This window comes from Halichoerus grypus, chromosome 13 (genome assembly GCF_964656455.1).
Source record: "Halichoerus grypus chromosome 13, mHalGry1.hap1.1, whole genome shotgun sequence".
In the NCBI taxonomy this organism is placed as follows: domain Eukaryota; kingdom Metazoa; phylum Chordata; class Mammalia; order Carnivora; family Phocidae; genus Halichoerus; species Halichoerus grypus.
This window is the reverse complement of record NC_135724.1, coordinates 800,888-817,845: the sequence shown is the minus strand read 5'-3', so window position 1 is coordinate 817,845 and position 16,958 is coordinate 800,888. Positions and strand designations below refer to the sequence as shown.

Genomic DNA, 16,958 nt, shown 5'->3' with positions numbered 1-16,958 from the left:
AGGTGTCCTCACTGATTGTTCAGGTAATTGTCAGCCCTGGCTCCCCTTCAGAAACATCTGAGGAGTTTTAAACCCTCCAATGTCTAGATTTCTTCCAAACCTACTGAAACTAAATCTGCAGAATGAAACATTCTGATTGATCTGTTTTAAAAACAGTTAATTTCAGTAAATGTGAAGGTTGCAGTGTATGTTGCTTAATCAGTTAAGTAGGTACACATGTTCATATTAGACTGTTCTGCGAATCTACGTTTTACCAGCACGGAAGAACCTCCTGTGAAGAGCACTGTGCCAGGAGTCCGTAGTCTTGAGTCCTAGAAACCCCTCACCCCTGTTAGGCCTCCATGACCCATCAGAGCAGAGCAGGGCTGTATTTTTATGCCTGTACCGGTGACGCCCCTCCCTCCCCCCAGCTCCTCACAGTTACTGGAAACCCAAGCAGTCTCAAGCCTTGTATCTAATTGAATGTGATTTGCAATCGCATACCTTCCCACATCCAGGCCCAGGTGGCTTCCGGTGAATTCAACCAAGCATTTAAGAGGAAATAATACCAATTCTATAGAAACTCTTCCAAAATACAGTAGGGGAAGGAACACTTGTCTGTGTTAAACTGACAGCAGTATCAGACAGAGGCATCACGAGAGAGCTACAGACCAAATCACTTAGGAGCATGGGTGCAGAAATCCCACAGAGGGGGGGCAGGTAAAGCCCAACAGGAGGTGAAAAAGATAACATCCTGATCAAGTGGAGCTTGCCCCAGGAATGCAAGGTTGGTTTGACAGTGTAAATCGATCAGTGTAATTTCCCACAGACTATAGGGGAAAATCCATATGATCGTTGCAGGAGCTTCACGGGGAAAAACACTTGGCAAAAATCCAGCGTCTGTTTCTGATAAAATCTCTCAGTAAACTAGGAGTAAAAGAGTTTGTGCAAGTTAATAAGGACATCTTTGAAAAATCCTGCTGTTCACACGATACTTCATAGGAAACAATGGGTAAGTTCCTTCTAATGTTTAGAGCAGGCAGAGGAGGCGTCCTCTCTTTCCACACAGAACTAGCCAGGGCACTAACACAAGAAAAGAGAAATGAAAGGCATACAAGCTGGAGAAGAAGAAATAAAACTGTCTTTTTTGGTAGAGGATAGGATTATCTCCATAGAAAATCCCAAAGGCTCTACTAAAAAAAAAAAAAAAATGGTAATGTTTAAGAAGTGAATTTACCAAGATAGCACATCATAACACCCTTATACAAAACTTACTTGTATTTTTATATACTAGCAGTGAGCAATTACAAATTGAGATTTTTTAACGTACCATTTATAATGCACCAAAAGCACATGAAATACTTAAGGATGGATCTAACTAAACATGCATAGGATTTGTGTGCTGTCAGCACTGAGACAGTGAAGGAGAGTCGAAGAGGGCCTGTGTGTGAGGGTGCGTCATGCTCACGGACTGGAAGACCTTCTGTTGCCGAGGTGCCGACTGATTTCCTGCCAAGGAGGTTCAGTGCAGAGGGGGTGATGCTTGAAGAAATGATGCCCAGAACAACGGGACTGTCATACGCAAAGCCTCAACTAGTATCTCTCCCCGTGTACAAAAATTAAGTCAAGGGGCACCTGGGTGGCGCAGTCAGTTGAGCGTCTGCCTTCAGCTCAGGTCATCATCCTGGGGTCCTAGGATCAAGCCCCAAGTCGAGCTCCCTGCTCAGAGGGGAGCCTGCTTCTCCCTCTCCTCCCCGCTTGTGCTCACTCTCTGTCGCTCTCTCTCAAAATCTTTAAAAGAATTAAATTGGTCACGGACATATGAAAAACCTAAAAGTATAAAATTTCTAGAAGAAAGTCTCTAGGCTTGAGTCAGACTGATTTCGTGGGACACAAACAGCACAGCTTGTAGAAGAAGTTGATGGATTGGACCTGATGGTAAACATCACACTGTTCAGAGACGCCATTAAGACGAGGACAAGCCACCGATCTGCAGAATATGTTTGTGAAATACATATCTGATCAATGAGTGGAAACCAAAATACGTGAAGACTTCTCAGAACCTGCTAACAAGAGAACCCCCCCCAATTCAAACGTTGGCAAGAGATCCGAACGGCACCACCAAGAAGAGGTATGGACTGTAAAACCATAGGAATAGTGAGGCTCCGTGCGTCTGTCAAGTGACTGGCATTTTGTGGGGCAAGAACTGGCTGAAAGGTAGACTGGCCATTTGAGGGGGAGAGAGACACTGCTTAGACCCCAGGCCAGTGATGCTGGGCACCCGGGGGCGTGCCGCTCACGAGCAGGTGCTCTGGACTGTCCCGTTTACGCTTCGGCGCGTGTCGTAGGCACCCGTCAGCCCTCCACTCCAGGTAAGAGGTTATGAGTTCTCTCTTACTGAAGGAAGGTTTGTGTTGGCCCCGAACGCACCGCAGTGAGCCCGGTAGAGCTCGGGGGCCTCAGGCACGGAGGTACTCGAACCACTGCGGGTTCGGGTGTAGAAGGTGACACGTAAGCAGACCTGTCGACGTGTGCGTGTTGTAGTGAGTGCCGCAGCGGAGGGGACAGGCGGATGAAGGGGAGAGTGGGAGGGGGCCAGGACAGGAGCCCCTCAGGCCATCCGCGGAGCCTTCCGGAGGGGCGGGGGCGGGAGACACAGCCTGCGGAAGTGGATGGAGAGAGGGTGGCAGGCGGGCTCGCCAACACAGCCCTGAACGCACACCTGGGACGGGCAGCGGCTCGAGTGGGCCGGCGGGTTCGCTCGCAGCCTGGCGTCCAGCGCCGTAAGCCTGCCTCCCGTAGGCCCAAGCTGCACGGCGGCCTTCCAGCACGGCAGGGATCCGCTGTCTGAGTTCATGCTGTCGTCACTCGAGCCGCTTCACACTTTGTAGCCGTGCCGTTCGTTAGACACGAGCGCGGCTTTCATGCTTTCGCAAAGTATGTAATTTTAATTGCTTAAATGTCTTGAGGAGGAAAATAGAGTCAAACTGTCAATGCCCTTGACATTTTCTTTCCTTTAATTTCTACATTTAATAGCACTAGATGGAAGTTACTCTAGGAGGCTCTCTGAACAAATACTGCTGCCCTGTGTCAGAGTTTGTGCGGGTTCTGGCCCGGCCCGCTTCGCGCCCAGCGTGCTCTGAGTCGAGGTGGTGAAGCTCAGGAACAGGACACTGTCCGCCCTTCACTGCGAGCTCGTAGCCACGTGTCTGACTCCGGGGGCAGGTACTGAGCACGTCGGCGGGAAGCCCGCCGCAAGTACTGCATGTCCGCGTCCATCCCTTGGGGTTGTTTACAGGCCCGTCCAGAAATGTTTGATTTTGTGGCACCCAAAAGAAGCCTCCCACCACTAAGCAGCTTGCGTCAGAACAGCAGTTAAAGCATCTATCTTGTGAAAAAGTTTATACTTCTCTTCTGGTTGGCGTTATGTAGAGAGTTAGTCCTCAGAATGATGATCATTAACAGTTGGCGTGGCCCGCTGGCCGGGTGTAAGCCACTAGACGGGCTCTGTTAGGAGCTGCTGCCTGGAACGGGTCGTGAAGTACGTAGTAAACAGATGTGAGTCCACAAGTGTAGACTGCTGAACCCGCCTGGTGGGGCGCGGAGGAGGTGACGGGGCGTCCACAGAAGCATGCAGTTTACCGTCAGAGTGTAATAGTCCCACTTTCACAGTGGACGTTCAACATTTCACCTGGGGAGTCCTGGGTCGTTGGCACTTTATAGCGAGGTTTTATAGGAAACGTGTCCAGTGTGCATTTCCTTTTCCACCTGAAGTGAGTTGCAGAATTGTTTGCTTGCCCTTTCTGGATGTGCTCTTCCTGTTGACGGCCGCGTGTCTTTTTGTAGTACTGTAGTTTAGAGCATATCGCTGGTGCTCCAGGTTATAGTGCTGTATTAGCCATACGTGGTTTTAGGATCTTGGCAAACTTGAGGAGCTCAGGTAGCACGCTGGAAAGCCAGAGATGGCGAGCTCTAATTTGAGCCGCACAGTGACTCACTGTTCAACAGTCCGCTCGCCTACAGGATGCTGGACTCCCATGTGACCCAGCCGCTCAGCTCAGGAGCAAGACAGCCCCCACGTGTTACTGTTGGCTGCAAACAAACCACCCAGCGTGGAGCCTGGGGGGGTGGCCCGTGGGGAGGAGTAGAAAAGAGCCGCCTGAGAGCACTCCTGGTGCATGGGTCTGGAGTCGGGGCTCACCCAGCCTGCGGAGCGTCTGCACCCTGGGAGGCCGCCACGGATGCCCCACCGCAGGCAGTAGTGGGCCACGGAGACCACCCTTCGCCTGCGGGGGGCGTGTCCACCCCTGCGGGGCTGTCCCATCGTCTGGTGCTGAGTGGGGGCCTGAGAACACGTAAACACTTAGGCCGCTGGGTCCTCGCTGCCGTGGGAGGACCTGCCTGCCTTCAGTTCTGCCGCGTCGAACTCACAGTCTCCACTTGTGGCCCCAGTCACCCCGATTCAGACACGCAGATCCTTTCTAGGACCAGAGATGTTGCCTTTCTAGATGGCTTTACTTAATTTTAAAAAGCAGTGGAAAATCCCGAATCCAGTCAAAAGGCGATTTTTTTCTTCTCCTCTCTCCCCAAGGCAGTGACAAGTAACACTCGGGCATCTCCACGCGGCTTTTCCGTTCTCTGCCCAACCTGGAGTTCCCTCTCCTGACCTGGTCGGGCCCACTGGTCCTGGGGAGGCTCAGCTGGGGGGGGCGCTGGTGCTCGGTACACAGGTCTTCTGCACGCGGTCAGACGCGCGCTGCAGTTGGGGGTCCGCAAGACCTTCTTCCAGCCCGGGTTCACCAGCAGGACTGCGCAGCCGTCAGACTCACCTCGCGGCGATGAGCACAAGAGGACCAGTGGGACCAGGGGAAGGGGTGCCCAGGCCGGGGTCCCTCCCCGGGGGTCCTGTGGACAGCACTCACTCGTCGCAGCAATGATGTGACACATGCGCGGAGTGCTGCCAACCCAGGAAACCCACCTGAGCCCTGGCGTCCAGGGTTTTCACTGGGGGTCATTCGTGTAGACGCGGGTGACCCCCACGTGGCTGACCTTCGTTTCCAGCCCTGCAGGTCAAGGGGACACCACGAGACCAGCGCCCCTCCATAAAGCACAGGGATGGTGCCGACCACGTGTAGCTGGCCGCCCGTTCCCAGGGCTCGTTCCCGTGGCGCGGAGGTCACCCCCAGAAGCACAGGCCCAGCAGGCCGCAGAGTCAGGCTGTTGCCCCTACGCAGGGGAGTGTGCTGACCTTGCATTCACTCCCCGGCAGAGGTGAGGGGTCACAGCGTGCTCTCCTGACTGAGTGACCCTATCTGAGGCAGCTTTGGTCCTTCACTGTTTTCCAGCAAAACATTTCTAGACAGCAGTTTCTCACAGTATTTGACAAACATAAACATTCAAGTTGTTACTATTTGTCTAATTTATCTTCTGGAAAGGGAGAGCAGAGATCTTACTGAAACAGTTAATTAAAATAGACAAAAGTAAAAATTTGCTCATTTCCTTTATTTCCCAGAAAAAGGGGAGAGGCATCAATTACACATTGAGAGTGGGGCTTCACATTTATAAAGGTAAGATGCTGGGTGTTCCTAGAACAGCAGGCTCCCGAAATGCAGCAGAGGAAATCCAGCACGTCAGGCATGGTCTGACCAGCCCAAATATTGTACAGATTCAGGGCTTTGGGCTTATTCTTGTTTCAAGTTTTGCCTTAGCTCTTTAAACTCAGTCTTCCAGCCTTTTGAGCACATTGTCTCTGATCAGTGGTTCTGGGTAAGGACACCTGGTAGTGTCCAGGCCGCTCCAGGCACACAGAAGGTCAAGGTGGACACAGCAGGAAAGGCCCAACGTCAGAATTTTCCCTTCAGTGAGACCGTGGGAACACCCCCTGACCCGGGGTGTCTGTGCAGACGCCCTCGTGGGCGGGCCTGGCCCAGCGCGTGTGGACGGCGCTCTCCTAGATGCCAGAGCTGATTGCATGGCGTTGCTCACAGCAAGATGAGAATTCTACACCGTTAGATCTCACTGGTTGGCAATCTAATATGTAACATTTTGCTGTCTTGAATTTATAGGTCAGCTAATAGTATGATTTTATTAACTTAAATGAAACTTGTATCTTTAAAGGGAAAATTGAGGAGCAGAAATTTGCACACTGTACATAGCTGTTCCTACCTCAGCAAGCAGACTTGTGCCCAGCGACAGGCAGGGAGGCCAGGCGTGGGCAGTGGGGCCAGACAAGCAGGGTAGGAAGCCTCCCCCCATGCACCCGGCGCTGAGGGAACGCAGCACCGCTGGGCAGCTCGTCCACGATGGGCCGCCTTGGGTCTGCTCCTCGAGGATGGCACTGGGCTTCAGATGAGGAGCCAGGGGGAGCAAGGTGCTTTGATCCCTTTATGCCTTTTTTTATAGGAATGCATTTCTGACTCTGTCTCGGAAGAAATCAAAAATACAGGATCAATACTACAATGTCACTCTCAATCCTGCTATTCCACTTACTATGGGCTTACTCCCTATGCAAACTTTTTAGATGAGAAATTTCTGCCAGGTGAATTCTGATGCATTGAGTATTTATAAAATGAAGTGAAATTGTAAACTGTATAAATATGTCTTTACTGTCCTAGAACAGTAGCCATACGTGTCTGTTTGGTTCCTTTGCGAGGTGCTCACAACTGGGGAAATAAAGGCTCCCCAGTAAAGGAGACCGAGTGGTCTGTTGGGGATCCCTTTACAGCCAGCCCCGTGGAGCGTGGCCGTTTCCGGTGTCCCGTGATTGTTCCTGCCAGCAGGGCCCAGAATGATGCAGGGTAATGCCCTCAGCTGTGTTCAGAACATCCGCAGCCCACGAAACCTCTCTGTAGTCCTAGGAAATATTTCACTTCAATTTTTCCTACCTTATTATCTTCGGATGCTCCCGGCCTCCACGGGGTGGCACTGGGTCAAGGTGGAAGCATTAAAAACAGCAAGCATCTCCTCACCCTCGGTTGACGGTTGTGCTGGAACCTTCCGGTAGTTAGAACTGCGGGAACTACCTAGAAAGCCCCACTTTAAAAGGGATTCCTGGCCTTCGTGGCGTTGCTGGGGACATCTCGGATGGCATCTGTGAGAGAGGATGAAGGGTAGAACCCTAACATCGACCCAGATGTGCTGAGCGTCCCTGGTGACTTTCACGTGCGTGGGGTCCTGCGAGGTGGCCCGGCCGCCACCACCGTACAGATGAGGAACGGGGATGGGGGGTGACCTGAGCGGTCCCGCCTCGAAGCCAGAGCTGCCGAGCCTTATCGCAGCCTGTCCTCACATGACTTGGCGGTGGACGCTGAGGCTCAGCAGTAAAGTTCTGCTCACCAGACAGAACCCACGATGCTACTGAAGGACTTGATTTCTGCAACCCTGGGTTGAGTGCTGGACGCGTGGGCGGGGAATAAAATCGCAAGCAAGGATGCGGCGCTCGGCCAGGGAGAGACCGTCACAGGAGGCCCGGCGCTGGCCCCCAAGGGGGAGCTGGGCAGGGGGGGCAGGACGAGTGCTGCCTTCTGCGTGTGTGGCCGTCCTTGCTGAGCGTGGGGTCAGCAGACCTCGTGCCAACTGGGGAATCTCTTGTCCTGAGATGGCTTTTAAAGGCAAACTGATTTTTTTCCAGAAAACACTGTCATGAAAATACTGTTCGTAAATTAACCTTGAAAATTATTCTTCTGTTCATGATTCTCACATCCTAATAGTGAACACTAAATAACCATAAATGAGAGCACTTCCGTGTTTGCGTGCTGCCAGGGAGGTTTGGTCCTTCAGATCCAGAACAGCATGCGCTGCGTTCTCCCCGTGACGGAAGAGGCCAGCAGGGTTCCGTGCCCAGGGCAGCTGGGCTCCGACTTCTCAGACGTTCAGGTGACCCGTGCGCTGTCCTCAGTCACCCGCTCAGCTCTTATTTTAGGAAGAGCAGGAAAACACGAGGGACGTGGCGTTGCGAGGCCCCCGGAAACACTTGGGGGGCTGGGCGTCCCTGGCAGCGGCGCTCCGTCCGGATCTTAGCAGCCGGCCTCTGGGCAGCACGTAAACACACTAGCCCCAGAAGCGTGATCAGTAATGGCTGTTCTGCTGGAAGGTGCGACCAGGGGCTCTCACAGCGCTGGTCCTTTAGCCTTAATGTTGTTAACGAAGTGCCCGACGCGGTCACAGCCCCCGCAGCGCTCTTGTGGAGGCCTTGGAAGCGGCTGGTGTGGGCGAGCTGTCCCACCGCTCGCCTGTTGCTTCCCTTCCTGCGGAGCGCGTGGCCTCACGTCTCGCTGGTCTCCCGCAGGTGGCCCTGGTGCAGTGGACGGAGAGCGTCGGCCTCACCCTGGTCAGCAGAGACCTCGCCTCCATGCAGCTGAGGACCCCCAGTGGCCAGATCCTGACCTACTGCATCCTGCAGATGTTCCCGTTCACCTCGGAGAGCAAGCGCATGGGGGTCATCATCCGGGTAGACTTGCCGCTCGCGTTCCCTCGGGCTTGCGCGTGGCTCGCTGTACACACCATGCTAGAGACTCAGGGTGTTTCTCTTTCACTGCTCGTTCAAACGATTTGTGCTTCTTGCTCATTTTTGAAATCAGATCTAAACTAAGAATTTATACTGAGAAGCTAGTGAGGCCCCAGCGGTAGTGATTTAAGGTAACTCTTCTAAGACGACAAAGGCAGAGCAAGTAAAAGGTGTTAGCGATTAATTTTTGAAATCAGCTAAAGCTGTCTGTTTTGTTTCCAACAGCAGCAGCATGCCAAGGAGCTGTGCTGGGGAATGATTCATGACGACAGAGTTGCTGACGTGCATCTCTATTAAATTTTCTTAGCAAATACCAGAAACATATCTTGGAAGTTGGCTAACCAAGGAAAGCTTATCAATGAAGCAGTGAACATTTGAGAGAATTAACCTTTACCTTGCAGTCGGACTTTGTTTCCACAACCTCAGCACAACATCTCAGGATCTGCATTTATGTTCTTGGTCTTGTCTGCCTGAACATCCAGGGGCGGACGTTGCCCTGCGTAGAAAACTATTTGGGTAGCTCACTGCAGATAGGTTCAGGGAGAACTGCGTTCCCTGGTGGGTTTCTGTTCACGCGGCCGTTACTCCCGGCAGCAGCGTGGCCTGAATGTGCCTGTGTTTCCTTCTGTCCCAGGACGAGTCCACTGCAGAAATCACCTTCTACATGAAGGGGGCCGACGTGGCCATGTCCTCCATCGTGCAGTACAACGACTGGCTGGAGGAGGAGGTAAGCTGCGCCTGCCGCCCTGCACACGGTGCACGCCGTCCCTGGGGGAGATACGACACCACCTCTTAACCAGACGGTATTGCTTTTCCACCATGTTACTTTAAGTGATCCCGGTTCCTGTCAACTTCGTGAAGTAGGAAGGACAGGAGTTCTATTTAATTATAAATAGCTTACTTTCTGTATAAACAACTACTGTTTTTGGTTTTTGTGTGACTGCGTGTAGATATATAAGTAGGTCCTTATTAATAATATTTTGTTCATATTAGTGAAAAGATAGCATTACTAATCATTCACTAAAAATTCTAAAATAATATTACATATACAACCAAAGTTATATTGTAATATATTTATTTTGTAACCTATGTTATTTGCAAGATTTTAATTAGGATTTTAATGTCATTCTAATTTGTGTGTAGGATTCACTGTAAAAATAGAAAAAAGGATACAAATATGATCAATCCTACATTTCATCAAATTCTCCCTGAAGAGATAGGATTTATATTTAGCCTCTTGAGGTTATTTTATTGTCTGTTTGTTTCTGTGTTAACAGAAAAGTTGGATTTCAGAGTAAAACTGAACCTCTGTCCTACGTACGGGTCACCCCGTCGTGGCGCAGGCACGGTCGGTCAGGGTGGGGGCCGCACGCACCCCCACGTCCACAGCAGTATTGGCAATATGAATCAATAGCTCCTTCAGGCACTTGGATTTAATCAGGCACATGAATAAATTAAATTCCCTGAAGACCTAGTAAAATGCCATAAAAATTACTTTTGGTCATAATGATGTGTAATTAATTATAAAATACTTGTTTAATTTATTTAGCTTTTTGAGGTCAAATCAATAAATGTCTTGCAACAGACAGATAATGTCAGATTGTTTTTCACAAAGATAACTTTATTAAAAATCCTTTGTGCATTTATTTTCCCAGCGTTACATTTTCTTCCCTTAGATGAATCTTTTGATCCTCCACGCATGTCTTTGCTGGAATACTATTAGTCTGAAAGCCTTTACCTTATTTAACACAAACACAAACACAAAAAACCCAGCGTGTTCTGGGAGCCTGAGCGTGCACGGAGCTCCTCTGTCTCAAGCAAGCTCCCCACGTTGGATTCTTGACTATAAACTTTTATTCTCCACGAATTAAAACAAACACATGCCACCAGCACTTTACTCAGCACGTCCCAGAGCCAATTCTGTAAAACCCTCACTGTGCGCAGACGTGGAGTGACCAGGTCCCGGATGCGAGAGGTGCTCGGGCACTCGGCCTCCTTGCTCTTCGTGCAGGTGTGTGGCGCGGGTCGGGACCGGGGACCGGGGACGGCGTGAGGGGGTGCAGGGACTAGCGCTCTGCTGTCCCCAAGTGTGTGTGAGATGGGAGCTGGGCAGGTCTGCGTGCTGCAGCCCTTGTCAGCCAGACGGTTAGGATTTCAGAAGGAAGGAGTAGTTTATACTCTGTGTTTGCAGAGATTTTAACATTCTGCAGGCAGGTGTAGTAGGGGTGAGCTTGGTTAGACCCGAGCGCCCCGCCTCGAGAGAGGTGCAGGTATGTGCAAGCACCAGCCTTTGCCCCCAGGGACGGCGGGGGAGGAGGTCTGGGCACGTGGCCGGGCAGGCAGAGTCGTGTGCAGAGTCGTGTCTGGACGGTCGGTCAGTCTGGGGGCGTGGCGTTTCCGCTCAGGCCTCTGATTCTCAGTGCGTGGCAGCTGGGACGCTCCAGGTCACGGCTCCCTCAGTGGCCGTCTGCCCGTCCACGCCCGCATACGCGGGGGACGCGCTGCATGTCCGAGCTTCCTAGTCACTCCATCTCCTTGTCATTAACAAAAAAGCAGCTCATTGGTTTGTTTGGCACGTATTTGCTTAGATGCGTGACTCCAGCATCTGGTGTGCATCTTGAAGTGTACTCGGGAAACACCGATTTTGATTGGCTGTTGTCTGGCTCTAATGTAAAGTCCCGTGCCCCTTGGTGTTTGCTAAAAGTGCTTCAGAAGACCCTCCTTCTGTCTCTGGGGGTCCTGGCAGCAGCCTTGCCCAGAACACCTGCACCGCAGGGCTGTGGTCCAGGCTGGAGCCCCCGCCACGGCCCTGAAAGACTCCCACGTCCAGAGCACACTGACCACCGTGGCTCTCTACACCATCTGCCAGAACCGGCTGCCCGTGCTGCATTTGGGGGCTTTAAAGTCCGAATGTGAAATAGTTCCTCGGAGTCTGAGACTTAAGAATCAACAAGAAAGAGCTGAAGGGGCTCTCAGGAGCCGCCCACAGCCTGGATAAGCCTTGGCTAGTTGGTGGTAGTATTCCTAATGTGTAGACACTGTGGCTTCAGAGAATGGTATAGCTTAGCGTTCACGTTTTTTAAACTTTGTTTTTCATGAAAACCATCATTCTGAAATACTGCTGTTGACGTTCTCAGCTTGGGCATACCCCGGGCAGCTCCGGGTCATCAGACTTCCTGTGTGTGTGTGTGTCTGTCCCCACCGGCCGGGCAGCCAGGGCCTCCCTTGGGGCCCCACTGTGTCTTCTCCCCGGGACTCTTTCTCTCCCTGTTTCTTCCTCCTCTTCACTTGGGGGCCCTCTGGGACATGGGCGCCGGGGACACAGTCCTGTTTGGCTCACCTCGGAGTCTGAGGACGGTGACCAGCCCAGGATGCTTGGCCCTCTGCACGCGTCCTCCTCCCCGGCCCTCGCGGTGCCCCGGAGAGGCTTATGTTGGGGGTGAGACAGCTGCCCGCCGCGCAGGGCTGCTCCCGGCCCGCAGAGACGGCGCTCACACGTTTCCGCGGCACGCGTTGTGAGGGCCTCAGCAGGCTTGACGCGTGCGGCAGCGCCCCATCAGTGCAGCCCGAGAGGGAGAACGCACCGTCACGGGAGGCAGCGGCGCCGGGGGCCCAGGGCTCCGAAGAACCGGCGTGTGCCTCGGCCTCTGCCGGCACGGTACCGCTGTGTGCACCACCTCGGGCGAGGCTCCTCGGCGCCCGTCAGTGTGTGCGCATGAGCGGAGAGCTTCCGGGCCCTGTCCCCGGAGTGGCCCCGTGGCCGCCGGCCACCAAGGAGCCCAGGCGAGCCTCCTCTGCGAGTGCGGGGCAGAGCGCCAGCCCATTACCTGCCAGCAGGTTGGCACCAGTCCTGTAAGCAGCCTAGAATCAGGCTGTTTCTCTCCCCCTTCATCAACTAAAACTGCCTAGTTTTTCCTCTAACGGCTGAAAAATACGGGTATTTTGGTGCATTCTCTGTGAGTGGAGTTGATATCTTTCCACATACTTGTTGAATGCATTTCCACTTCTTGTTTCCTAATGCACGCCTGGGCCTCAGACCTCGCTACGGGCCACTTGCCTGCAGGAGAGGATCCAGACCCCAGCATGAAGCCCAAGGACCCTCGGGGTCTTCCCCTCCCCCCACTGCACTGCCACGTGAGGCCTTCCCTCTTGCACACCGTGCCCCTCCCACCCCGGCACCGAGCATCCACACTTCTCGTGCTGCTGTGTACAGCCTGGTGTAGACCTTGCTCGTGAGACCGTTTTTGAAAAGTCTTGTCGAATGTGGGAAAGCAGCGTGCTTGTTGTCTGAGAGCTGCCCCGTGCCCGCCCGCCCGCCCGCGGAGATTAGGGGAGCCGAGCCATCCTTCCAGCGGGGCTGTGATCACAGGGCATGTCCGCGGGATGAGCCATGTGCCCCGCGCGTGCTCCACCAAACCTCGGCGGGAGGAGGCGCACTGAGAAACTGTGGGTAGCTTCAGGCGCAGTGACGGACCCGGGGGGGCAGCGCCCTGACCACGGCGCAGTATCGGCGAGCGCCACAGGTGCCTGTCCCCATCGCGGTCAGCACCTGGGGGTCGCATGTGACCTGCATCTCCTTTTCCAGTGTGGAAACATGGCCCGGGAAGGTCTGCGCACCCTCGTGGTCGCCAAGAGGGCGCTGACAGAAGAGCAGTACCAGGACTTCGAGGTGAGCCGACTGTCCAGCCCCTTCTGCCCCATGGGCATCCACCCCTCAGGCACGTCCCCGTTGACGTGGGTGCGAGCTGCTGGTGTGGACACGCACACAACCTGGAGCAGCCTGGCTGCCCCGGAGCACCGGGCCGTCTCCTGCAGTCTGCTGGGAAAGGGGTGTGTCCCCGACGCAGACAGGCTTCTGGGATGGGGCAGATTTCCGTGCCCCCACGTGCCCCGGGGTGACCCGCACCCCCCGTCTGTCCTCAGAGCCGCTACAGTCAGGCCAAGCTGAGCATCCACGACAGGGCGCTCAAGGTGGCTGCGGTGGTGGAGAGTCTGGAGCGGGAGATGGAGCTGCTGTGCCTCACGGGGGTGGAAGACCAGCTGCAGGCCGACGTGAGGCCCACCCTGGAGATGCTGCGGAACGCGGGCATCAAGGTACGGTGCCGGCCCTCGCGACGGACTGCTGCTGTCCTGGACGCGCCGGCCAGCTTCCTCCTCCTGGGATGTCCCCCGGACCAGCCTCACCCAGGCCAGCGCCCCCGAAAGTCGCCTGGGACCTCCACCTGCCACTTGCCCCAGAGGATGCCCAAATCATCCTGTCACTAGCAGCAGTCCCCCCTGCCTTTCTCTGCCCCGCCCTGCCCCAACCCTGCCCCATTCCTGCCCACCAGGGTCTCAGACTCACCCACCACCCAGCTTTGTCCCTCGAGAGTTTTGTGGCCTTGGGCATCCATCAGGTGTGAGCTCAGGACAATCCAGGCCTCGGAAGACCTTGGCTCTCACGCAGGATGTGCTTCCCTCATGCTCTAGAGCTTTCTGCTCACAACCAGATGTTACCGCGAGGGTCCCTCAGCTCCGCTGTATCGGCTCATTTTGCTCTCGTTGCTGGGGTCCCCGTAGGCCCTGTGACTTGAGGCTGAGTGTCCACCTGCTGGCCTTCTGTCCTGCCATTTTCGTACTGGTTTGTCCCCTTCACATCCAGGGAAATTAGCATTGTGCTGTACGCTTTAGCTTTCAGGGAACTGCTTTCTGACCTTATGTGCCATTAAAGGCCAAAGTTCAGTTACAGATGGGAGAGAAAATTTATTCCGAGGCTGCCCTGAGGATTGGGGCCTCGTGTTGGAGAATGAAAACAATCCAGCTCGAGTTTCAGAGAAAAACTAGTGAATAGCTCGACTAGAGCGACAGAAAGGAAGGATGGTGTCGGAGGGAAAGCTGCCTGGGGCTGCAGCCGAAACGCACGCAGTGGGTTCTGACGGAGGCGCCGAGTGCGCACAGCGGGTGCGCCTTTGCCTGCAGGGGTCTGGGTGGGAGAGGAGACCCCCTTCCATGCAGGACAGCAACCCGGCAGGAGGCGCATCTGGCTTCAGAATCACAAGAGCAGTTCAGACTCAGGCTTTGTGCTGATTATGGTGCGCAGCCGTCACTTGGGTGAAGAGGAGTGTGAGGGCCGCGGCCAGGGCACTTGCTCGTTTTCCACGGTATTTCATACACTTGCGTCCCTCCGTCCCCCAGCTGCGTGCGCTGAAGCCGCGGGTGCTCTTGGTGCGCACGGTCTGGGTATTTCTATTGATTGATTGCTAAACCCTAAGTGTGTGGGGTCCTGCCCTTCTTCCTTCACGTCTCCCGTCTAAAGAAGGGGACCCTCCATCCGTTCACGGAGCGTGAGGATGTGAGGTCAGGTGGCGGTTCTGCAGGTCACACGTGCCCCTGAGCCTGTCACAGCTTCACCAGGGGTGGTCGCTCTTGCTGTCTAGCGTGAATTGTTCCCAGGTTTGTCTTAACGATGTGTCATAACCTGAGGCCCAGGCTCAATAAGGTATTAGTTGTGCGAAATAAAAAGCACAAGTCCTCAAACACTGAGAAGAGCCACAAGCAGATGATGCCTGAGCAAAATATCAGTATGCCATGAGTTTTTGTTTCCTGTGTCCAAAAATGCGTATTTATATATGATACGCTAGACGTCTGAGAAGACCAGGTGTCAGAGAGAGAGCGCTGTATGTTGCTATTACATGAAATATGCGTGTGAACCGTCCTGTCATATGTCAAATGTCTGGTTTTGTTCTCTTTGTGGTCTAGCGATATGCTTATATACATAATACATGAAGTAAAAGTAGTATGTGCCCTGTTTTATTTGATAGAAACAACTTTTGGCTTAACGGTTTCCCCTTTTTGAACCTCAGTTTCCAATTGAGAAATTAGCAAGTTGGACTAAGGGTCTCTAGGGCGCTCCTCGCTCTGCGGCCCATGACCCCATGTGTCCTCGGGCTGCTCGTGTGGCTCGCGGGGCCGGGTGAGCCTTGCCCTTTGGGTGTGTGCGGGCATCTCCGTAGCCTCGGCCTGAGGTTCCTAAACCCCCGTCATTCACGTGCCTTCACATCTCAGCTGCTACGTCTAACATCATTTTGCTCCTCCAAGGTTTAGCTAAATAAGTCAACAGACTTTTCTTTATTGTGGTTAAATGTACATAATGTAGCATTTATCATCTTAACCATTTCTAAGTGCACAGCTCATCATCACGAAGTACATTCGCACTGCTGTGCAGCTGTCCCCACCGCATGTCTCCAGAACGTGTAAACCTGAACCTCTGTCCCCACGAAACACTAACTCCGCTGCGCTCCCCCAGCCCTGGCGCCCACATCTGCCTTCTGTCTCGGTGGGTGCGCCTCGTCGACGGCCCTCCTACCAGTGCAGCCCCACAGCCTTTGCCTGCGGGTGGCGGGCTCCCTTCACTGAGCTCAGCGTCCTCCAGGCCCATCCATGTCCCAGCAGTGCCAGGATAATCCCCCCTTTTCAGGGCTGAGTACTGTTCCACGGCATGCATGCCGCACTCTTACCTGTCCGTCTGTCAGTGGACACTGGGTTGCTCCTGTGGTTTGGCTGGTGTGAATAGTCGTGCTGTGAACATGGGTGTGCAAGTGTGTGTTCAGGAATGGACGCTTCTGAGAGTTCTCCATCTTCACTTGTCCCCTAGATATGGATGCTAACAGGTGATAAACTCGAGACCGCGACATGCATCGCCAAAAGCTCACATTTGGTGTCTAGAACACAAGACATTCACATTTTCAGACCAGTGAGTATATGTCGAAAAGCACTTTGACTATTAAATGTTTTATCTCACAATCAAAACTTGTTGGATTTGTGAGAATATATGTGCAAATATTTAGTAATTACTAAAGAAGAGAAATATTGTAATTTTCTTGCTGAATTTATAAAAACATTGCGAATAGGTTTCTGTTAGCTGCTCACATTGCATGGGATGAAAAAGCTACATTGTGATGGAGTGAAACAAGATCTAATTTCAGAAGTGTTTTTCTGTTGTACAGTGGATTTATTTATCAACCAAGTATCTATTTTAGAATAGACATACCGCCATCGTTTTCCGTTCCATTTACAAAGTGTATGTTGATAAAAATTACATTTTTGTAGTAGCTACACCCATTAATAGGAATGTGTTTTTAATCTATCATTTTCAAGTGAAATGTTGTTTAATTAGCTCAAAGAAAATTAGTAAAAATGGTCTAAAGTTTTTGTTTTTACTGTATTACTTATGACTAATGTTTGTAATTCAAACAAAAATGCAATCTCCTAGGTCTTGATTGATGTGGTGAGCAGACACGGTCCATCTGCATCTGCTCTGAAGGAAGCACTTGGACCTACGGAAATAGTGATTTGAATATAATTTACATGTAAATGTCATTTGTTTCAAAGCATCAGAATGGCAAATTAGGCCCTGCAGATGACTATTTGCAATTAAATTATTAATGATTCTGATAAAACTTTAGATCAATTTTTGTTGACTTTTCAATTGACT

General features: G+C 52.7%; 1 protein-coding gene across 7 annotated transcripts in view; it reads left to right on the top strand.

Moving 5' to 3' along the window:
• ATP9B (ATPase phospholipid transporting 9B) overlaps positions 1 to 16,958 on the top strand; it is a 251,414-nt gene that overhangs the window by 210,452 nt on the left and 24,004 nt on the right. For all 7 annotated transcript variants that reach the window (XM_078060152.1, XM_036068816.2, XM_078060154.1 and 4 more), the window contains 5 exons: positions 8,267 to 8,428; positions 9,120 to 9,212; positions 13,071 to 13,154; positions 13,409 to 13,579; positions 16,119 to 16,217. In XM_078060152.1, the coding sequence (XP_077916278.1) occupies positions 8,267 to 8,428; positions 9,120 to 9,212; positions 13,071 to 13,154; positions 13,409 to 13,579; positions 16,119 to 16,217 (609 nt within the window). The remainder of the gene's footprint in view (positions 1 to 8,266; positions 8,429 to 9,119; positions 9,213 to 13,070; positions 13,155 to 13,408; positions 13,580 to 16,118; positions 16,218 to 16,958) is intronic.